This window comes from Chlorocebus sabaeus, chromosome 3, assembly GCF_047675955.1.
Source record: "Chlorocebus sabaeus isolate Y175 chromosome 3, mChlSab1.0.hap1, whole genome shotgun sequence".
Classification (NCBI taxonomy): Eukaryota; Metazoa; Chordata; class Mammalia; order Primates; family Cercopithecidae; genus Chlorocebus; species Chlorocebus sabaeus.
Genome location: NC_132906.1, coordinates 15,975,312 through 16,000,499, shown reverse-complemented (window position 1 = coordinate 16,000,499; position 25,188 = coordinate 15,975,312). Strand labels below are relative to the sequence as shown.

The 25,188-nt window shown below is 37.8% G+C and overlaps 1 protein-coding gene across 1 annotated transcript in view; it reads right to left on the bottom strand.

Annotated features, from left to right (window-relative positions):
- LOC140711435 (uncharacterized) overlaps window positions 1-25,188 on the bottom strand; it is a 354,739-nt gene that overhangs the window by 115,757 nt on the left and 213,794 nt on the right. The window contains exon 3 of the mRNA XM_073014550.1: window positions 15,077-15,142. Within this exon, the coding sequence (XP_072870651.1) occupies window positions 15,077-15,142 (66 nt within the window). The remainder of the gene's footprint in view (window positions 1-15,076; window positions 15,143-25,188) is intronic.

Genomic DNA, 25,188 nt, shown 5'->3' with positions numbered 1-25,188 from the left:
AACAGTGTGGAGTCATCCTTAGCTCCTGTTATACCCCATAGTCAATCAGTTATAACTTTAAAGGGTATCTAGGATGTGAGCATTTTTCAACCCCTCCTGCTTCAAGGATCTTTGCCTAAGTCCTCTCACATTTCTTTCACCTAGGCTATTGCCACTTCATATGTTTACCAACGGCCTGAATGTATGTTCACTCAGCCCGCATACCTTCTCAAAACCTTTCAGTGAATTTCCATTCCACTAAAAATAGAATTCAAAGCCTTACTCAGTTTAGCACCTGGCGCCCTCTTCAGTCTCATCTCACCACTCTATTCTCTCATTCTGCTTCATCCACACTGCCCACTTTGCTGTTCAACAAACTGAAAATGCTTGAAGCCTTCATAATTCCTTTTTCCTCCAGCTGATATGCACCTTCTCTCAGTTAATAACAAGGTTCATTCCTTCCCTTAAGTCTCTACTGAGACTTAAAAATAGCTACACAGAGGCATCTCTGACCATCTAATCCAGCAGCCCCTATCACTTTTTGACCTTCGCCTTGCTCTGTGTCATAGTCCTTATCTCTATGTGACATTAGATGTTTACTTCTTTTGTATACAGTGTACGGTCCCACACTGGAGTGTATGGTACCACACTGGAGTGTACATTACAAGAAGGCAGGCAGTTTGTCAATTTTATTTACTGCTGTATCTCCAGCACTTAGAATGATGCACGATTAAAAATATCTGAGAGCTATCAGTAATTTACTAAGAAATGAATAAGGATTGTATGAAAAGTCTTCTGTGGGCTAAAACATAAGGAAACTAGCACTCTTTGAGTGCCTGCTGTGTAACCGGCACGTTACTGATGACAATGAGGAGCATTTGCTGCAGGTTTGTAACACAGCAGTCATGGTACTAAGTGCTGTACTTCCACTAACCCAGAGTTCTCACAAAGACTCCAAGAAGGAGTTGTTTCCCTTGTTAGAGATGATGAAATAGGTTCTAAAAAGGCCAGTAATTTCCATCCACACAGTCACACAGTTAATTAGTAGCTACACCAACTTTCAAATCAGAGCTATGTGAATTCATGGAGTATGCTGAGAGCTGATGCGTTTTTTCTTCCCAAGAAGTTTAACAATATATATGCATTATTCTCTAAGTTTCAAACAAAAAAAAAACACTCTAATCTGAAAAGGAGAAAAAGAAAAATAAACATAAAGGGAAATGTATTCTTTTTTATATTACTTCTACACAAATCTTCTCTTAAACTCTTTATTACTATTTAATTTGTCAAAGTATCATTTAATCATTATGACTAAAGAAATCCTAGAAGGACATTTACAGAGAATGTAAGTCATCTCCTACCTTTTCCACTTTCCTACCCTCAAACATACAGAAACATATCAATATCTGCATGCAGAGCTTTCTATACTCTTTTTGTTTTATATTTAAAAAGGTATTGAATTGTAAACATTATTTAAATTAATTTGCTCCTTCAGTTAAAAGCTCACGCCTGTAATCTCAGCACTTTGGGAGGCCGAGGCAGGTGGATCACAAGGTCAGGAGAGCGAGACCATCCTGGCTAATATGGTGAAACCCCGTCTCTACTAAAAATACAAAAAATTAGCCGGGCGTGGTGGCGGGTGCCTGTAGTCCCAGCTACTTGGGAGGCTGAGGCAGGAAAATGGCGTGAACCTGGGAGGCAGAGTTTGCAGTGAGCTGAGATCACGCCACTGCACTCCAGCCTGGCCAACAGAGCGAGACTCTGTCTCAAAAACAAACAAACAAAAAAAAAAAGCAACATGATTCTTCAGTTAAAATAATCATCTCCATTGGTTCACCAGGAACATGTCCTAAGTGAGCCAACAGAGATCTAAATCATACTTTTTAATAGTTAAACAGTATTCCGTAGATTGAATGTAAAACAGTTTCTCCAACTGCTCCCCTAGTGAATGATATTTGGAGTGCTTTAGTGGAGTTTTATTATTTGTGGGTTTTTTGGAGATTTTGACACTGTTAACAATGCCACAATAAACAGCTTTTAAAATAACCTCTTAAATACTGATGTTTTAAATTCCGTAACATAGATTTTCATATGTAGATGAAATATTTTCATGAATATGCATACATTAATTTTAATAGATACTGCTAATCACATTTAAAATTATTACAGCAAGGCCATGCATGGTGGCTCACACCTGTAATCCCAGCACTTTGGGAGGCCGAGGTAGGCGGACCACCTGAAGTCAGGAGTTCGAGACCAGCCTGGCCAACATAGTGAAACCCCATCTCTACAAAAAATACAAAAATTAGCCAGACATGGTGGCAGGTGCCTCTAATCCCAGCTACTCAGGAGGTTGAAGCAGAAGAATATCTTGAACCCAGGAAGCAGAGGTTGCCGTGAGCCGAGATCGCACCATTGCACTCCAACCTGGGCAACAAGAGCGAAACTCCATTTCAAAAAATAAAAAGAAAAGAAAATAATTACAGCAATGTATAAAATATACCATATCATCATAGATACTAGGTTTAACCATCCTTCTGTCAATTTAATGGATACGAAATACCAGCTTATTATGTCTTCAATTTGCATTTTGAAGACAACCAGTGAAGTTGAGTGGCTTCATTTTATTCCTTGGTCATTTGGATTTTCTCTTCTGTAAAATGCCCACACAAATTGTTATGCATAAAAATGAATTCCTACAAAAGGTAGACAAATGATAGATGGCATTTGTTATTTCCGCAGGCATGAAGTTGTTTTTATCTAGGAAGGTAGATTTGGCATGTAAAGATCCATCTATCTAATGTCATACACGTGATTCTCTGAAGCAGCACCACTTGTCTTTTCCCATTTCAACTTTAATATGATTATAACTAGATATTATTATTTATTGTAAAATTTTTCTTATTCATATTTTTGCTTTCTTAAAAAAATGAGTCAAGACAAATTGACAAAATAGCATTTTTATTAAAAGGCTTAAGTCTCATTTCTGTATTTTACATTACTATATGAGGCTCAAAAACAAAATTATCAAGAAAATGAAAACTACTTATTCAATTAAAAACCTTTCCAAGTCAATCATTACAAAATTATTTTGATTAGAAACTATGAAGTAAGCCTTTTATTAAGACAGAATTTTAGCACAATTTTTAAGTTCAAAGATATCTATACTTTTGGAGAATGGGCCATAATGATTATACTATTATTACTTTTTTTTTTTTGAGACAGAGTTTCATTCTTGTTCCCCAGGCTGGAGTGCAGTGGTGTGAGCTTGGCTCACTGCAACCTCCGCCTCCCAGGTACAAGCAATTCTCCTGTTTCAGGCTCCCAAGTAACTCAGATTACAGGCATGCGCCACCATGCCCAGCTAATTTTTTTGTTTTTAGTAGAGATGGGGTTGCACCATGTCGTGAACTCCTGACCTCAGGTGATCTGCCCACCTCGGCCTCCCAAAGTGCTGGGATTACAGGCATGAGCCACCACGCCTGGCCAATTGTACTGTTTACTAGAGATAAAAGTAGTAAGAAATTAGAACTGAACCACACTTTCAACATTGCCATTGAGTTACTTAGCAATTCTCAATATCAGTCTTATAAATATTTAATATTTGTGTAAAACTTTAAATAGCCATATAAGCATATCATATTTTTATACCACACATGTCATTTATCAAGGTGTTATTTCTCCATCTTAAGAATACATTTTCAGACATACTTCAACACTTCTGTTCTATATTCTAAATAACATAGCTAAGTATAGTATTGAATAATTTTTATCAGATATAATCATGACTCATACAAATATAAATACATGTCAAATATTTTATTTAACTTGTGAGTTAATGAAGAAACAGGTAAGATGTTATAACTGCTGAAATTAACTTACACAAATGAAAACTTAGCTTATTCCAAAAGGTGAGAACAGGGAATCAATTGCACCACACCCAGATGATATTCATTTGCTGCAGGTTTTTCATGGACTGCTCTTACTATTTTGAAGTATGTTCCCTCAATTCCTACTTTGTTCAGAGTTTTCAACATGAAGGTGTGTTGACTTTCATCAAAAGCCTCTTCTGCATCTATTGAGATAATCATATGGTTCCTGTTTATGTGATGAATCGCATTGATTTAGTTGTATATATTGAACAAACCTTGCATTCTAGAAATAAAAACTACTTAATCATGGTGGATTAACTTGTCGGTGTGTTGCTGGATTTGGTTTTCTAGAATTTTGTTGAGGATTTTTGCATGTATGTTCAACAGAGATATTGTCCTAAAATTTTTTTTTGGTTGTTGTATCTCTGCCAGGTTTTTGTAACAGAATGATGCTGGCCTTAAAGAATAAGTTAAGGAGGAGTCCTCTCCTCCACAAATTTTTGGAATAGTTTCAGTAGGATTCATACTAAGCTCTTCTTTATATGTCTGGGTGAATCCATCTGTGAATCCAGCTGGTCCAGGAATTTTTTTGGTTTGTAGACTTTTTATTATTGATTCAATTTTACAACTTATTGTTGGTCTGTTCAGGGTTTTCATTTCTTCCTGGTTCAATCTTGGAAGTTTGTATGCTTTCAGGAATTTATTTCTTCAAGGTTTTCTAGTTTCTGTGCACAGAGGTGTTCATAATAGTCTCTAAGGGTTTTTTGTATTTCTGTGGTGTGTCAATGGTAGTGTTCTCTTTGTCATGTCTAATTATGTTTATTTGGATCTTTCCTCTTTTTTCCTTTATTATTTCAGCTAGAAGTCTATCAATCATATTTATTATTTCAAAAACCAAAGTTTTCGTTTCATCAGTCTTTAGGATGGTTTATTACATCTCAATTTCCTTCCATTCAGCTCTGATTTGGGTTATCTCTTTTCTTCTGTTAGCTTTGGGATTTGTTTGCTCTTCATTTTCTAGTTCCTCTCAGTGTGATGTTAGGTTGTTAATTTGAGATCTGTCTTATTTTTTGATGTGAGCATTTAGCAGTATAAACTTTCCTCTTAAAACTGCTTTAGCAGTCTCCCAGAGATGCTGGCATGTTCTGTCTTTGTTTTCATTAGTTCCAAAGAATTTCTTGATTTCTACCTTAATACATTGTTTACCCAAAAGTCATTCAAGAGCAGATTGTTTAATTTTCATGTAATTGTTTGGTTTTGAGAAATCTTCTTAGTATTTCTATTTTTATTGGTGCTATGGTCCAAGAGTGTGGGTGGTATGATTTCTATTTTTTCCATTTGTTGAGAATTGTTTTATGACCAATTGTGTGGTCTATTTCAGAGTATGCACCATGTGCACATGAGAAGAATGTATATTTTGTTGTTGTTGGGTGGAGTGTTCTATAGATGTCTGTTAAGTCCATTTGGTCAAATGTCAACTTTAGGTCCCAAATATCTTTGTTAATTTTCTGTCTCAATGATCTATCTATTACACTCAATGGTGTGTTGAAGAATCCCACTATTATTTTGGGGTTATCTAAGCCCTGTTTTATGAATCTGAGTGTTCCTGTGTTGGGTGTACATATATTTAGGATGGTTGAGTCTTCTTGTTGAAATGAATCCTTTATCATGTAATAGTGTTGTCTTTTTTGATACTTGTTTTAAAGTCTGTTTTGCCTGAAATTAAGATAGCAACCCCTGCCCTTTTTGTTTTCTCTTGGCTTAGTAGGTTTTTCTCCTTCCCTTTAGTTTGAGCCTATGGGTGTCATTTCATGTGAGATGGCTCTCTTGAAGAAAATATACAATTGGGTCTTGCTTCTCTATCCAACTTAACACTCTGTGCCTTTTAAGTGGGGCATTTAGCCCATTTGCGTTCAATGTTAATATTGATATGTACAGATTTTGTCCTGTCATCATGTTGTTAGCTAGTTATTATACAGACTTAATTGTGTAGTTGCTTTATAGTGTGAGTGGCCTGTGTACTTAAGTATGTTTTTGTGGTGACCAGTAACAGTATTTAATTTCCATGTTTGGCACTCCCTTAAAGACCTCTTTTAAGGTGGGTCTGGGGGTAATGAATTCCCTTAGCATTTTCTTGTCTGAAAAGGATCTTATTTCTCCTTTGCTTATGAAGCTTAGTTTGGCTGGATATAAAATTATTAATTGGAACTTATTTTCTTTAAGAATTTTAAATATAGGCTCATTCATCTCTTTTGGCTTGTAGGGTTCCTGCTTAGAGGTAAGCTATTAGGTGTCTTTATTTATTTTTTTTCTTTCTCATTGACCTTGGAGAACCTGATAACTATGTGTCTTGGGATGGTTGTCTTGTATAGTATCTCACAGAGGTTCTCTGCATTTCTTGAATTTGAATCTCAACCTCTCTAACAAGGTTAGGGAAAGTTTCATGGACAATATCCTCAAATAATTTTTTCAAGTTGCTTGCTCTTTCTCTCTCTCTTTCAGGGATGCCAATGAGCCATAGGTTTAGTCCCCTGTACATAATGACTTATTTCTTGGAGGTTTTGTTCATTCTTTTGTATTCTCTTTTCTTTAGTTCTGCCTGACTGAATTGATTCTAAGAACAAGTCTTTGAGCTCTGAGATTATTTCCTCATCTTGTTCTATTTTGCTGTTAGTACTTCTGATTGTAGTATGAAATTCTTATACTGCATTTTTCATCTCTGTCAGTCTGGTTTGGTTCTTTCTTAAAAAGGCTATTTTGTCTTTCAGCTTTTGTATCGTTTATTGGAATCCTTAATTATTTTTTGGATTGGGTTTTGACTTTCTCCTGACTCTTGCTAATCTTCATTCCTATGCAGATTCTGTATTCTATGTCTGTCATTTAAGCCGTTTCAGCCAGTTGAGAACCATTGTCAGGGAGTTAGTGTAGTCATTTGGAGGTAAGAAGACATTCTGTCTTTTTGAATTGTCACAGTTCTTGCACTGGTTCTTTTTCATATGTGTGCGTTGATGTTCCTTTATTGTTTGAAGTTGCTGTCCTTTACGTGGGTGTTTTGGGGTTTTGTTTTGTTTTTGTTTTGTTTTGTGTTGTTTTGTTTTTGTCTTTATATTCTTTGATGTCCTTAAGGGTTTGACTCTGGTATAAAGTGGGTTCTGTCAACTGACTTCATTTCTGGAAGATTCTAGGGGGGCCGAGACTCAGTTTAGCACTACTGAGATTCATGCTTTAACCCTGCAGGGCAGATACCAAGCACAGGGCTTTGTTCTCTGGCCCCTTGAGGGTAAGCACCTGCTGTGCTGAAAGAGCGAATGTGAATGTGTTCCTGGTTTGCTGACAATAACACTCAGTCAGGGATGCCAACTAAAATGCTTTATTGGGGTGGTGGCAGCAGAGCCTGCACTCACATGTGCATGCCAGCAGCAGTGGCATGTGGTGGCATGTGGTGGGGGCATGCATTGGTGGAAGCAGAGCACTGGTAGGGATCGAGTAGTAACATCCATGTGGAGGCAGGGTGGTGTCTGACCAAATGTGTTGACAGCAGAGGCTGTGCAGCAGGGCACACTCACATCATCAGGAGCAGGGTGCCAGCAAGTCAGGTTGGTGGCATCTGCACAGGGGCAGGACAGCAGTGTGGGTGTGCATGCACTGCCAGTGCATGGCAGGGTACGTACACTTATGCTGACAGCAGCTGGGTGGTGGGGTCCACATGTGTGTGCCAACAGGGGAGGGCAGTGAGTTTCACTCATTCATGAGCACTGTCAAAGCAGTGGTGGGGGCACAGTGGACGAGTGTATGGCAGTAAAGCAGTGGGGGAGAGGGGCTGCAGGTGAGTGTACATCAGCAAAGCAGTTGGGGGAGGCTGTAGTTGGGGAGGCTGCAGGGAGGGTGGGTGCCTGTCACTGAGGGCTTGTTTGCTGGAACCCCTCAAAGGTCAGGTGCAGTCTGCCACCAAAGGAGCTATGATGGCAGCTGCTGGGAAGTACCATAGTTGGCCATTCCAGGCTGCACTGCTAGTGGGTGCAGCCAGGCAGCCACCTTGAGAGCAGCTGACAGAAAGGGCAGCACTCAGATCAGACTGGCCCCATTCCACACGCAAGACCACCGTGCTCTCTCCAGGTTTGACAGTCAACAAGGGCCCAAGTCACCTAGAGGAATTGGGTGAGCCTTGGGGGATGGCCATCCCTGACCGTGCCCTACTGCAGTCATTCTTGTGCTAAACCCCTTGGCTCTGTACTGGCTGGAGTCCTGTCCCTGCCACCTCTCCCAGTAGCTCTCTCTGTCAGCTCAAATGTCTGTGGAGAACACAGCATTCCCTGCTGCTAGGATTCTGGTGGTCTATGTCAAGAGTGGGCCACTTCTCACCTACTTAACTCACACCTTCCCCAGGAGCCGCTGGGGGTCAAGTACAAGTCCTAATGCATAGCAGTCCTATGAAGCATTGCTAGTTTCCTCCCTCTTTCAGCCCAAGGTCTGCATCCTGCCTTTGACCACTCTTAATGCCTTCCTTCTGAAGATCTGTTCAGAGTAGTGTGTCAGTCTTCTTGACGATCTGTTCTCTGGCTGGGAGAGTCCCTTTCTGGCTGCATCTAGTCAGCCATCTTGGCTCCCTCTCCCAGGTTGTTTTTCCTGGGGAAGTTTTTATTATGAGTTTGTTACCATAAAAGGCTATAACAGGCAAAGTGAGAAATTAAGCTTTTACTAAAACTCAGTGAAGTAGACAACAAATTCCAATTTTTATTTTCAACATTATGAATATGTTTTCTTCGAAGATGCTTTTGGATACGTAAGAAATTCGATAGACGAAAAAAAATAGTGGTATTGGCAGAATTAAAAGGTCAATTTTCACCAATAAAAGACAAGCTATAGCACTGATTTGCTAGTGGAAAGTCAAATGTAGGCAAAACCATATAAATATTTGCTTTACTTTTCACTGAGAGAAGAAATATTAAATAAAATATATTACCCACACCGGAACACTTGGTAATACATAAGAAGCTATCCAAAAAACACAACAAACCTACTGGCAAGAATTCTAGCACTGACTCGCTGAAAACATTCGGATAGCATCAATGTGCATTGATTTCTGGCAGTCATGTGGTTGGTTTGTTCATAAACGAGACTAAGCTGCTGTGGAATTTCATTTCAGAAATCAAGTTTTAACTAGTCCTGCAGAAACGTTAATATTTCCCCTACATCTACCAAGACACCTGTGTGTGGAATAAAGGACTTACTATTGCATTCCAAAGCTAGTGGAATACTCCTAATGTGCCGAACAAAAAAGACGGATAGGAGCCTACCCTGCAGGCTTAGAATTTAAATTGTGCTGAGAGGCAATCAGATTTGTTCCAACTTTTTTGAAAGCCAGAATCATGCACCTGGGTGCTTCCCCACAGCTTGTCCTGTACCTTCTGAGATCAGTGGAAGAGAACTGAAGGAAGCTCCATTCACTCAGGAAACTCTCTTGGTTCAAAGGGGTGTCTTTAGGAGACGGGGTTGCCTCTCCCCTCAAGATATAGCTGCAGCCTGGTCCTTCTTGGTGCATCTCCAAGATGGCTCATCTCCAAGATGGCTCAGTTAATATTTCATGCAAGGCTGGCATGGTCTTTCAGGTTAGCTACCTCCTCTATATTCCAAGGGCACAGGTCCAGATATCAAATTCACATAAAGGAAACTAGGCTCAAAGAAATGGGTTCGTGATAACTTAAGCAATATTGATAGCCACTGGACTAGCCATACATGTCAGTCAGATAATCAAAGTTTCTTCTTCTTAAAATGAAGTTATTTGGGGAAGCTAATTTATAACCAGACTTCTGCTTAATGATAACCAACTCAGGGCAAACAAATGAATATTTTTATCAAGCTATAGTAATCTTTTGATTCTCCCTTTTCTCACTCCAAAGAGTATAAATACCAACCCAAACAGGATCCTCATGTCAGTAGGTCAAGTTATCTCCTCCTTGTGTAATACTGAAGTCACAATGCACAATGATATATTTTTACTTTACATTCTTTTTATACACAAGGGTCATATCCCATCTGCTTATACTTGCTATTACAACATCTTTCTTTTTCTGTAATCTTGTACAGTTATTACCAGCATTTAACTTTATAAATTCTCTTAGATTGGTAACATTTTGGGGTGAGGACTTTCTGATAATTGGTAGAGCAACAGTCTATTATTTTCTATGGCTACAGCCAATTGTCACCAGGGAATGGTTTCCAAATTTGTAAAAATCATTTTTTAGCTTATCTTCTAATATTTGCCTATTTCTCTTTTTCCCTAATATTTAATGTTCATCTTGTAATCTGTTGTGACATATTGCAGGGGATTGGAGGGCTTTCTCTCTTTCTCTCCCTTTAAACATGTGTGTGTATGGGTGTGTGACTAGATGTTATGAGAAAAAATCTCCTGAGAGGCATTGAAAATTTTCGGGATTAATCAAACTTGATCTTAATTTGTTTAATAGGTAATTCAAAGGGACTTATTCTATTGTCTTGGAATTTGAACTGAGGCCCCCTGTATTAGGATTCTCCAGAGAAACAGAACCAATAGGATATATACATGTATCTCTTAGGTAGAGATAGAGAGAGATTTATTTTAAATAATTGGTTCAGACAATGTGGGGAGTGGACAAATCTGAAATTTAGATTTCAAGCATGTTGAAAATTCAGATAAGAGTTGTTCCAGTCTTGAGTCTGAATTTAGCAGGGCAAGAGGCTGAAAAAATAGGTAAGGTTTCCATGTTATAGTCTTTAAAATAATCCCTCTTTCTTCGGGAAATCACCATGCTTGCTGTTAAGGCCTTCAACTAATTGGATGAACCCCCCCCCACACACACACACACACACATTATGGAGAATAATCTGCTTTAGTCAAAGTCTATTGATTTAAATGCTAATCATAGCTAAAATATATACCTTCACAGTAATATCTATACCAGTATTTGACCAAACAACTGGTCACTATAACCTAGCCATTTTGCCACATATAATTAACCACTATGGGCTCCAGAGCACAACAGGTGACAGGTATTTTTATATTCTAAAGAGAGGCAGCAGGGAAATCTCCAAGCTGATCAGAAATTTGTTGCATCACTAAAACTTCAAATAGCCTTTATAAAACTCCAACATTTTTGGATATTTACATATTCTGTGTTTTCACATTTCAAATGTACAAACACAATTTCATTTTTCTTACATACATAGTCACCATAATCTTTCTCCAAAGTGTGTATATTTTCTGAATTCATTGCAGTTGTTGTTGTGTGATATGTTGCAGACAAAGGTACTACGAGGGAGGCAAATAAGTCAAAATATAAACACTACTGATTATTCTGACTAGGTGGCTCCATATGAAGCAGGATGGTGTTAATTCAGGGAGATCATACGCCCTGGTGCCTGTATTCTCCCAGTGACAAATCACTGGAGGACAGGGAGTTTTAATCTCTTGAACCACAGGGATAATAAACAGTGCCAGGCAAGGCAGGTATGGTTACCATAAAGTATGGATTTCTTTTCCATTTTCAGTTTATATGTATCAAAATGCTGGGTTTAGGCAGCCATCATATTTTACTAGAAAAGTATTCATTCAAATTCTGGTAACCTACAGACAACTTTTAAACGCCTCATATAACGCTAAACTTAGTAGAAGTGCTTAAGATGAAATGGAGCAATCAAAACTAATGTGATATGCCTTGTTACTTTTCTACAAAATTCTAGAATTCCGTATTATCTGTTGTAACAAATCTCTGTAATCCAGAGTCTCACACAATTGCACACAAGTGAGGCAGACACCTGAAGAAGACATCTCCACCTTTTTGCTCTTTGCCTTAACTATGGCAGTGTACCTTCTAGAGTGTGTTTACAAGTGACAGAAATCTTAATGACTTAGATCAGACATTTGACAAGTCCAGAAGTAGGCAGTATCAGTGTCGATTCAACCATTAAACAATGCCATCAGTAAACCTAGGCTCCTTCTGTACTTTGCTTCACTATCCTGAATATTTTGACTCCTTATCCTTAGATTTGTCTCCTCATGAGCATAAGATAGCTGCTGTAGAGCCAGATGTTATGATTGCATCCAAAAACAAAAAGCAACAAGTAGCCATAGTGCTCTCCTTTCATGGCACTCTCTCTATGTGTGAGTATTATAATGGAGAGAGAGAAAATGTTTCCCACAATCCCTAGATACCCAGATAGACTTATATCTCATTAATAAGAATTGGTCAAATGCTCATCATTAGAACGTCATTGGCAATTAGAACATCATTGACAGAGAAAAATAATATCCTCTAATGATGGAAAAGGAAACTACCTTCCTGAGAACATTACTACCTGCCCAATACCTAAACCAACGTGAGTTTTGTCAAGAAAGAAGGATTGAGGCAATAGGCAATAGGTCAATAGGCAACAATGACTGCCACTAGCACCTCACTGTCCACAAATTCTTTATCAAAGTCCAGGCCATCCAAAACATCTTTACCACAAATGCTCTCTCCTCACCGTGAACATTCTTCACGGGTCTCTGCTTTCACAGTTCAGTTCTTGAATTTTCTATTTTCATTTTTTACCTGGGATAATTATCATTTCCAGATGATTTTCAAAATTGGAGCTTATGGATGATTATTGCCAAAATCTAATTTTTTCAAGCCTCCTTTCACAGTATTTTGGCCATCCCTGAGGTGTTTTTTGGAGTGCATACAAAATATGCCAACTGGTGGCATATAAATGTAAATAACAACCCTCAAATGAGAGTAAGAAAAATATTGGAATATTCAGTTATTTTTATGATAGCATAAAACACTGGCAAGAGTAAAACAAAAAATTAAGGAAAAATGTCTGCAAGCTTTTCCATTTTTAAAACACAAATATAAAGCACTGTAATCGTCACTGGCAATATAAAGGTAAAAAGAGACTTGGTTGTTTTCAAAGAATACAGTTTGAGGAACAGAGAAAACAATGAACTATTCCTTATAATACACTGTAAAATCAGCTGTAATTGCAGTACCAATAAGATAATATGTGAACACAAAGGAATGGCTAAAAAAAACAGGAGGAACTGGTAAAAATCAGCAGACAAAAAAATGTGTTTTAATTCATTTCAATGCCAGAGTAAGGCAGAGGAGAAAACAATGTAGGTGGCAAGATGTATCTTAAGATCAGCACAGGAAATAAGGAAAGTGGATCTGGAATGCAGGATGTTTTTTCTTTAAAAAATATGGAAATAAACAGTTTATAATAAAAATGCTGTAATATTAAATTTATTAAGTACAATAAATTATATATTTCTCGTTCAAAAATGTATATTGCACACCTACTCTGTGCTAACATTGTGGTAGATCTTCATCTATGACAACAGCGGGTAAAACAGACATGGCTCTCATGGAGATTACAGTCTAGCAAGGGAGTCAGATCTTACATAAGCAAAAATAAGGAAGGGTGATCAGCATTGTAAGAAGGCATATTGGTTAGGACACTTCTTTAGTTGTAAGTTAAACACACACGCATACACACACAAGTTTGGCTTAAGCCAAAAAAAAAAAAAAAAAGGGTGAGGGAAATGTAATGGCTCATACAACTGAAAAAAATTTAGACATACACTTAACACCAAGTGATGTTTGATAGAGAAGTTCAAATGATGTCACCCCAAACCTTTTTCTTTCTCTCCATCCTCTGGCTCTCATTCTCTGAAATGATGGCATTATTCAACTAGCTCTCACCTCATGGAGACGAGATAGCTATAGTAGCTGTAGCCTCATATCATCAAAATTTCAGGAACAGCAGAAGACAGCCACTTTACCAATAGGTCCCTCAAGAGCTCTGAGATTCACTCTGATTGTAGCTGCTTTGATCTTATTAATAGATGCATTCTGAGACAACGATCATAGTCTGGAGAATGTGATTGACTAATAGGCCAATATTTATGGCAATTGTCTCATGAAAACAGATACCATATTATGTCAGATCCAGCCAGCACACTCACAATTATTTGTGTAGGCCTAGATTTAGACATCAATGTGTGCATGTTGTTATTAAGCATTGTGAGAAAATATGAACACCTTACTTTGAGAATACCTTCCTGGACCATTTCTCCTTTCCTATGTAACAAGGACTCATCTTAACAGAAATGTATTGACAAATACTGTATTTTCCCCCTTTTTCCACCTTTACACTTCAAACCACAAGAATCTAAATGAAGCATTCTACTATCAAAATGCTATAATCCAAGAATCAGGTTCTTCACCATAGCAGATGGTATTTAATATAAAGTATTATTTAACTATAATTTTGTTATGTGTTATGGTATTAAACATTTCTAGAACCTTATGACTGCCACACATTCTATAACTGGACAAGTGTAAACGCCACCATGTAACCCAAAGATATGACATTTGTTTTGTAATATCCATCTGAGAGAAAGGATTGGGAAGCCTAAAACGGGAGATTCGTTGGGACAAGAGAAACCTGGCAGTGCCCTGACTGTCAAATAATTTAGGGGTCCCCAATATATATGATCAGCCCCAGAACACAGATAGAGTGAATGTCAAAAGACACCTGCAGAATCACCTGCAGAACAGAACTTGAAATTCCCTATGGATCACAAATTTGTCCCAAGGTTTATGTTTACATTTGGGGAGAGGAAAGAAGGAGATAAGGAAAAGGGAAAAAATTCACACAAAAGGAGAAAGAAGAAAGTCAAACACCTTGACACAAGGTGCTTAGTCCTCCAAGGCAGAAGTTTATAAATATTCATATACATCAGGTCACCAGTGAAACATTTAAAATGCAGATTTTTGAGCCCTACTCCCAGACATTCTGATTTAATATGTTTAGAAGGAGGCTAAGATCCTATCTTTTGTTTTGTTTTGTTTTGTTTTGTTTTGTTTTTTTGAGACAGAGTCTCACTGTGTCACACAGACTGGAGTGCAGTGGTGCGATCTCAGCTCACTGCAATCTCCATCTCCCTGGTTCAAGCAATTCCCTGCCTCAGCCTCCCAAATAGCTGGGATTACAGGCACCCGCCATCATGCCTAGCTAATTTTTCTAATTTTAGTGGAGACGCTGTTTCACTTTTTTGGCCAAGCTGGTCTTGAACTCCTGACCTCGTGATCCACTCGCCTCAGCCTCCCAAATTTCTTTAGGGTTAAATCAAAAACTGCTCTAATAAACCCACAATTTTAAGAAGAACTACAATGTATTGTTAGAGTAGGGGAGAGTGGACTTACCAGTTCCATCCTTCATTCCAGAGTAAATGCTACCAGCTAGTTCAGTTCTGTTTTGCAAATACAAGCCTGCAGAGGACAGAAAACATGGATGAAGATCAGTTCCCAGAGACGTACAGAGAGCAGAATTTATGATGAACACAAAGACTCCTGAAAACAAACACCGACGTGGTGGGGACATGATGCATTTTTGAGGTGAAGACAGTGAGCAGGATTATATAAAACAAAGGGCTCAAAACTAGAAAGATTACTTGAAGGTCAGGCGCAGATGTTTCTGGAACAGGCATCAGATCAGCACTATCTGCTCTACCTGTAAGCATTTTAGCAAATGTTCCTAACAAATCTTGAGCTTTGGTTGATTTCCAAAATGACTTCAGGGGATTTGGGAATGTCTGTAGAAGCAGTGACTAGTAGGAAATTGTGGTCATCCACATCTCCCCATTCAGATCCAATTTCTGATTCATCGGGTTACATCATGTAATGTGACCAGAGAAAAGAGCGAAGTATAATAAGCAGTCAAACTACTCCTCATGCAAATACCTGTTCATTTTGTAATCTACTAGTAATCCAAGAAGTCTGCAGTGGCTTTACACTCTCCATTAATTTTTATACCCAGTCTATCCCCATAAAGTTGATTTCTGCTGGACCTGCAGAAATTTTCTGTACTATATATTTTCACAAAGCCCAAAAATCCATGGATAATAACTGAAAATCTAGAAGATTTTATCTCTGAAATTTATAATACAGCCTTATAAACATATTCAAAGACAGTTTTAATAATAATTCAGACACTCAGAAAAAAACTTTATACTGTGATGACAAATACTATGTGTGTATAAACAGTAGAGTAACAAATGTATATATTCAGTGTATATATATGTGTGTGTGTGTGTATATGTATACTCTTTTTAAATCAATGTTAATTTTAGAAGCAGCAGGAGAGGGCTAGAATCAATACAGCATAGTAATTAAAAGCAGATTTTGAATTGCACTTAAAGTTCAACTCTGCTACCACTTTTGAGATTTGGGGTAAGTTGCTTAAATCTCTCAGCATCAATATTCACACTCTAACAAGGGCACAAAAACATCTACCTTACAGGATTATTGAGAGTATTAAAAGACATAATGTGTGCAAAGCACAGAGACTATAACATAGCAGGCAATTATAATGATGATACTGATGAAATAATTTTATTAAATCTTAGAAGTATCAACTCAAATCGTTTCAGATTTTATTCAAAAATGTGTTAGGTGACCTAAAAGCATGCTGTACTTCTTGGTGTCACAAAATAAAGAGGCCAGAATGGCACAGAACAGCTTTTTACCTACTCTTAACTATAACCCATGGTGAACATGTGGATTCTAAAACAGCTACTATCTTAGGTGATGTTGACAATCAAAGCATGTAACATTTCACACATCCAAGAGTACTGTGTTCATTAGGATAAAACAATTAAAAACTGAAATTCACCTCTGAAAGGACAACCAGAATACACACGAGTCTAGATACACTGCATGTTTGAGAATGCTTGTTGTTCTCCAAAAATTATTCTGCTCTTCTATCATGTTGACAGGACACCTCATTTCAACTGGGCATTTAGCTAGCCACAATAAAGACTCCCTTACAAGTAGATTTGGCCAAGTGACCTGGTTCTTCAGGTCAATAAGAGGTAAGCAGAAGTTCTTTGAGGGAGCTTCAGAAAACCTTCCTTAAAAGGTAGGCCGGGCATGGTGACCCACGCCTGTAATCCCAGCACTTTGGGCGGCTGAGGCAGGCAGATCACTTGAGCCCAGGAGTTTGAGACCAGTCTGGGCAACATGGTGAAATCTATCTCTACTAAAAATATAAAAACTGAGGCAGGAAGATTACCTGAGCCTGGGGAGGTCACAAGGCTGCAGTGAGCCATGATCACGCCACTGCACTCCAGCCTAGGTGACAGAGTGAAACCCTGGTCTCAAAAAAAAAAAAAGAAAAGAAAAGAAAAAAAGAAAACTTTCCTTAAAAGGCAGCTGATACATGATCTTCCCTTTCTTCCCTTTCTTTTTTATCCTTTGCTTTTACTTACTAGCTAGAATATGAATACGATGGCTAAAGAGAAAGCTGCCATTATGGGCCATGAGGTGACTTTGGAAATGGAGGACATCACAGAAAAACTGTAAGCTAGAAAAAATCTTAAGTCCTTAATGCTTTGTGAAGCAAAGTCACCACAACAGGGCTGATCTACATACCTACAAACCTTTGCCTTACACAGAACTCACTTTCTAACTTTTTAAAGTTACTGTCATTTTGGTATTCACCATTGCAACAATTATGTCAAATACAAAATTTTGTATTAATATAAAATTTTTTTAGTATTTTGCCACCTTTAGAATATGATCTAGTATTTACTATAGTTATACACATTATTTTATTTATTCAAATATTTTAAAATAATTTTTCTATATGTTTAATGATTCTTTTGATTCAGTGATTTGTTTATTTTAATTTATAAATTATATACTTAAAATATTTAACATCACAGATTGAACAATTTCCAATATTTTATGCTCCACAGTCACCAGATTTTAACATAAAGGCTCAGAAACGTAAACAATCACTTGTCTGGGACACATAATTCTTGGGATGCCTCCTGGTAGAAAGAGAGAAAAATTCATGACATATTAATAATTCTCTAAAGTTTATTCTGTGCCTTCAACATGTTACAAATTATTCTCCTCACTTTCTCTTTAATTAACTTTGTGATTTTATTTCTGGGTTTAATATAGAATGTGGAGGAATGTATTATTTACAAATCCAAAGAGATATTAATGAGAGAAAAATTACATTATCCTACCATTACTTTTTCTTTCTTCTCTCTCCTTGGCATGGGGCACACATGCTAGTCCGTTTTCACCATTAGCAAAAGATCCATTCAGGAGACCCTCTCTCCTGGCCTTTCATCCTGTAGTTTGGTTCATTCATGTCACAGCACTTCTCTGAAACTCCTTATACAATATTTTAATACTTTCAGTGTTCTTCATTTAATACATTTAGTGCTCTTCTCTGGCACTTTCACGTATCTTTGTTCATCCAAAAAATAATCTTTGTCACTTTCTAGACTTTGAGGATATCCACATAGCACTTAACTCTTCCCCACTAAAGGTTTGGAAAAATAACAGCGTAATGTTTTGGTCTGTTTCTATAGAACAACACTCTTATCTCATTTAATACTTTCAGTGTGCTGCTCTGACACTTTCAACATTAGGTTACATATTTCTTGAGTTTAAGAGAGTTTTCCAGTGGAAAGTGAAGAAAGAAGGGAAACCATAATATGAAAGAAACAAATTGTTCAGCCAAATGATGCTTACTGTAGGAAAAACCAACTGATGCTTACTGTAGGAAAGGAGATTTCTTTTCCTACAGATAATTATATATGCCTAAGGTGAAAGGAAACTTTCAAATAAGCACTGCACCCCTTTCAGTGTTTCTATGCTAACGGCAATGAAACAGTAAAGTAAGTCATACATCTCTCCTTCTCCTTCATTACCAGGATCAGGGATTGACTGGAAAATTGGAAATGGACAGTTGAACAGAAATAATATCCTGGGGTCACATCCAACCACAATCATGGACCTAGTCCCCCCACTTCCTAGCTCCTCCACTTCCTAGCTCTATAACCTTGGATAGTTAATCTTTCTCTGCTTCAGTGTCTTCATCTAAAAATTGGGACTACCATAGCACCTCTGAATTGAGTTATTAGAAGGACTAATGAGACCATCTCTATAAAATAATTACCATGGTATTGGGTGCATATCAAGCACACAATAAACAGCTCTTCTTGCTTTGTATCACTATGATTTTGCCACCCTCTCACCAGGCCATGGTGGCAGCTGTGAATGACACTGATGGTGTATTTGGATGCTTACTTGTGAACATAAAAATATAATGCATTGTATGCAGCCTATTTCCTAAGATTCTTTAAATACACACACCAAAATGATTTTTATTAAAATATGCATAAAATACACATTTTTAGCCCTTCACTCTTAAAATATAAAACTTCAATATTGACTGTATTATATCTTAAAGGAAGGATCACACACTATCAATGTGTTTAGCACTGCTTGAGGTATCTTGAAGAATGTAGCAGACATATGATGGAGCCTGTCTTCTAGAACTCACCTTAGGCTAATACACCCAATGTATTTCCCAGCTTATAACATCAAACGCACTATTAATACAACATAAGATTAAAGGATAAATTGTATTTGAGGAATTTCAAATATTTTTCAGGGCAGAAAAGGATAAGATAATTCAAGATGTGAAGAACGATTCTATGAAATGTCTCGGTATTAAACTAAGCATTAAAGAATTATTGACTAAGTCTTGGCTGTTTCATCAGATCAAAAACTGCCTCTGAATATGGGTTAGGTTTCACGCTTCTCTTGCACATTTTTATTCATTGAAAAAATTTCTGAGCACTTTCATGCATCAAGGGTTGTGAAAGTCACTGGGAGTATAACATGAAACAGTACTTTTCTCTCATTGAAAAAAGCCCACAGGATTTCCTGTTCCTGATGTCAGTGCAGAATTGCAGAACAATTCTTCTATAACCTTAGTCTGAAACAATTAGAAAAGTTGGAGAAAATACAACATATATTTGTTTGAAGATAATAATTTGAGAATTCCAGATCATGAAGAGAAGGGAAGTGGAATATAGTGCTTTTCCCCTCCAGGCATTTGCAGGCTCTAAGAAGAGCCAGGTTAAGAGGCCAAGAAGCAAAGCAGAAAACAGTGACCAAAACCCTGAAAATATGAGTTGAGTTGAGTTTTCCCAACAGCCTAATGAACCTGAAGAAGAAAACATTGGAGTTCCGGGGCTCTTGAAGAAGACAGCACCAATAAACAACCCAGACCTCTGGGAAAGACTTTGAAAGGACCAGACTGTAGGATTAAGAACAAAGCTCTTATAAAAATCCAGTGTTGAACGAGCTCAATCCTAGATTTGGTAAAAGTAATCTGCTCCTGCTCTAACTGCCAGGTGGACTAACATTAAGTCCTCCCTGGAGAAAGAGGCAAAACTCTACAAATTAGGTCTATATTTTTTCAGTCCTATCTGGCATTTAATTTACAACATTATTAGGTATACCAGAAGAGAAAGAGTTAAATGTTCAGAAATCAAGAAAAAGTTTAAAAAATAAGATACGGGAAGAGACTCCAGGTAATGTAGATTTTTGAGTTCTCACAGGTGTTAAAATAAGTGTGATTAACATTTTTTAAAAATAGATGGCAAGAAACTGACCAAAAACTATAATCATTTAAAAATTCTAAAACGAAAATGGCAAATATTAAAATTAAGAACTTTATTAAATAGATTAGAATTTCCAGATTAAATAAGAGAAGAGAGTATTGGAACTGGAAAATAGGTCAACAGGTCAATTTGAAGTATCCAAACTAAATAACAGAGAAGGAGAAAAAAGATGGAAAATAAAGAAAAGGTGATAAAAAACTTACAGGACATGATTCAAAGATCTAACAGACAAGTTACTGAAACCCTAGAGGGACAGGAGCTGGTAGGGCACAAGTATCTCAGATGACATTGCTTGAGAATATTCCAAAACAACGAAGGCATCAATCCACAAATTCAAAAGGTCTATGAAACCCAAGAAGAATAAACACAAAACAACATATCCAGTTTTGTATCATAGTAAAAATGCCAAAACCCAATGGCAAAAAGAAACATTTTTAACTAGCCAGAGGGGAAAATAATAGTAGCTCCAAAGAATAAGGCTGACTTTCAACGGAAATAATGGAAGCCAGCTGGGCACGATGGCTCATGCTTGCAATCTCACCACTTTGGGAGGCCGAGTCAGGCAGATCACCTGAGGTCAGGGGTTTGAGACAGCCTGGCCAACATGGTGATGCACCGTCCTTACTAAAAAATACAAAAATCAGCTGGTTTTGGTTTGGTGGGCTCCTGCAATCCCAGCTACTTGGGAGACTAAGGCAGGAGAATAGCTTGAACCTGGGAGGCAGAGGTTGCAGTGAGCCAAGATCGTGCCACCATACTCCAGCCTGTGTGATAGAGTGAGACTGTCTCAAAAAAATATAAAAATAAATAAAAAAAGAAAGAATGGAAGCCATGAGATGATAGAAAGATGTGACTGATGTGCTGAAAAGAAACTGCTAACTTAGAGTTCTACATCTGGAGAAAATATTTTTCAAAAAGGAAAATAAAATAAAGATGTCTTTAGACTAAGAAACATTGAGAAAAATCTATCTCCAGGAGAACTGCACCAAAAAAGTATACTAAAGAGATTTTTTCGAGCAAAAGGAAAAATATCCTAGATGAAAGCATGGAAATTGAGAGAAAAATGAACAATAATAGAGAGTAAAAATATATGAGTAAATCTAAATGACTATTATATAAAAATAATATTAACTTCTTTGAATTTAAAATGTATGTCATAAAATCACAAAAGGATGGAAATATGCTGTTCAAACATGATCTAGAAAGTAACAAAAATGCTGTTTTGGGGTAAATCTAGTATGTCAAAAACATATGTATAATTTCTTAGCAACTAGGGTAGAAATTCTGTTGCATTTACTATTTTTTCTATTTTAATTGGATTTACTTTCCTAATTTTTTTCTAATTTGTGGAGATGAATATTTAAATCATTAATTTTATTCCTTTTTCCTTTCTAGTATATGCAGTTATAGCTCTACATTTGCCTCTTTAGTTATTTCCCACAAGTTTCAGTATGTCCTATTTTCTCTTTTATTATTGATTTATTTTTCTTTTTGAGACAGGGTCTCACTCTGTCACCCAGGCTGGAGTGAAGTGGTGTGATCTCGGCTCACTGCAGCCTCGAACTTCTGAGCTCAAATGATCCTCCCCACTCAGCTTCCTGAGTAGATGAGACTACTGGCGTGTGCCACCACGCCTGGCCAAATTTTTTTATTTCTTATAGAGATGAGGTCTCACTATGTTGCCCAGACTGGTCTCGAACTCCTAGGCTCAAGCAGTCCTCTGGTCTCGTCCTCTCAAAGAACTAGGATTAGAGGCGTGAGCCACCTTGCCCAGCTTAATATGTCCTATTTTCACTATCGTTCACTTCAAAATATTTTCTGATATCCATTTGACTTCTTATTTGATTCAGGTATTATATGTAAGAATATCCCTTAATTTCCTAACAGTTGGAAATTATTTTTACTGTTTTCTAACTTAATTTCATTGTTTCCAGGGAACAAACTTTGGGCTATTTCAATGGTTTAAAATTTCTTGACACTTATGTAGTGATCCACTGTACAGTCAATTTTGATAAATATTTCTGCACACTTGAAACACATACAGAAATCTCTGAAGAATCCACATATACACACACATATATATATAAACTGTTAGAATAAACAAGTAAATTTAGCAAAGTTGTTAGATACAAATAATATATTTAAAAATCAATTGTAGTCCTATATTGTATATACAATAAACAATTCAAAAATGAAACGTTTTTAAGTGGTGCCATCTATAAAAGCAAGAAAATGATAGACAAAAAGATGAGTCATTAAGATCCCTCTTAAGGAAAGTTTTGTTGTCCTAGCTGCTAACAGTGCTGTTAGCAGACAGTTTCCTATCTCTCAGTCCCTTTGTGATTTTCCTCAATATCAAAGAGCCACCTTGTTCAGGAGCGTGCCCTTCCTGAGGCAGTTCACATACAATAACTGATCATCCTGGAAGGCAATGAAACTGCCTTTGCAAAAATTATAACAGTAAGAAAAATCTGACATAGGAAAATTATGACAGTGAAACAAATCTGACCTTATCAACTTCATCTTGCTTCTAACCTCCAAGTAGCCTTTACTCATTCCTAAGCACAGGCCAAGCTAACTAGAGGAAGAATTTACAGTTTAACTTTTAAACAAAGATAATAACAGCCCCTTCCTAAAACAAATCCTGTCCTTGTTTGGGGACCAAAAACTGGCTTCATAAAACTAACAAATTGACCACAAGATTAGAAATTATGGCTCAGGAGTTATCCAGGCAGAAGCCACAAGATTTGTAACCTCTGCAATTGCTCCTATGGATAACATCACTACGATAAAACCTAAGGTTGGTGTTCAAGACATTCTTAAGACCCTGCATACCCTTGGACCATCCAGTGCCACCCAGACCAATAAACTGGCTCCAACAGGACTGTAATCCCACCCAGGAACTGAAGACAGAAGGAAGATCACACTTTGACCCCCTATGATTTATCCCTGACCCAGTGAATCAGCATTCTCCATTCTGTAGGTCCCCACCCACCAAATTATCCTTTAAATGCCCCAATCTCCAAATCTGGGAAAATTGATGTGAATAATAAACTGTGGTCTTCTGTTCAGCTGGTCCTGCATTTATTAAACTCTTTTACTGTTGCAATTCTGCTATCTCAGTAGATCAGCTCTATCTGAGCAGTGGCCAAGAAGAACCTATCAGGTGACTGCAGCAACTCTGATAAGACTTACCTGCTTAGAAGTTTCCCTGAGGTTGACCAAGGCTTTGTGACCACACTGTGACAGGCATGGAAACTGGGCTTGAAAACAGCATGGAATTTAGGATCTCCGACCCCTCAGGATTAGCTCTAAAGACAAGCTGAGACTGAAGGAAATCTGGAATAGAGAGTGGGGGTAGGAAGTGGAGGTAGAAGAGACAATGATATGGTTTGGATGTGTGTTCCCTCCAAATCTCATGTTGAAGTGTAATTACAGTGCTGGAGGTAAGGCTTAGTAGGAGGTGTTTGGGTCATGGTGGTGGAATCCTTATGAATGTCTTGGTGCCATCACTACAGTAACGAGTGAGTTCTCACTCTGATAGTTCACGTGAGATCTGGTTGTTTAAAACAATGTGGTACCTCCCCCATCTCTTTCTCTCGCTTCTGCTCTCACCATTTGATGCATCTGCTCCCCGCCTCTGCCTTCCGCCATAATTGTAAGCTTCATGAGGCCTCATCAGAAGCAGGTGCCAGACATCCTGTCTAACCTGCAGAACTGTGAGCAAATTAAACCTCTTTTCTTCATAAGTTACCCACCCTCAGATATTTCTTCACAGCAATGCAAAAATGAACTAAGACAATGAACACCAATTCCAGCCAAACACTATCTGCACTGTTGGGGAATATAGTTCTTCCTACTAAACTTCCTCTTCTAAGTTCAGGTCCACCAGAGTCCTGAAGGAACTGCTGCTTGAATTACATGAAGAACTGGACTTAAGCAGCATAAAAGGTCTTGTGTGATGGATACACTACAGTGGGTAGATTATACTGGACATAGAGATGCACTACCTAGATCCCACTCCAAAGAAGGCCTTATTGTCCTAGGGGCTGGGAGCTCCTTAAAGGTATCAGCTGCAAAGAGCCACCTCACACAAGTGTGTACTTTTCCAAGGCAGTCCAATCCCAATGACTAATTGCTGCAGAAGCATAAAGGTCTGACCATTTCAGCCCATCAAGGGTCTTCTCTGAAGAGACATATTTGCTCTAGAGCGCCCATTGGGTTGGCTGAGTCTTTGTCACATTTACATTGCAGTTTGACTTCTTCATCTTCCCAGTCCTGCCTCCTTTTCTTTCCTTCCACAGGTGTTGACCCCTTATAAATAGCCTGTTCACCAAACCTTCTCTTAGCTGCTTCTGAAGTACTCTGCCCATGATGATCATCAAAAAACACTGAATGGCCAGGTGCGATGACTCATGCCTCAGCACTTTAGGAGGCCGAGGCAGGCAGATCACATGAGGTCAGGAGTTCAAGACCAGCCTGGCCAGCATGGTGAAAACCCATTTCTACTAAAAATACAAAAATCAGCTGGGTGTGATGGGGTCACCTGCAATCCCAGCTACTCAGGAGGCAGAGGCAGGAGAATCACTTGAACCCAGGAGGCAGGGGTTTCAGTGAGCTGAGACTGTGCCACTGCACTCTAGCCTGGGTGATGGAGCAAGACCCTGTCTCAAAAAAAAAAAAAAAAAAAAAAATCACCAAATATCCAAGAACAAATCTAACGAAAGATGCATGAGTTCTAAAAAAATGCAAAATTGTATTAAGAAAAATTAATGAAGATAAAGTAAATGAAGGGATAATTCATGTTCATGGATTGAAAGTCAA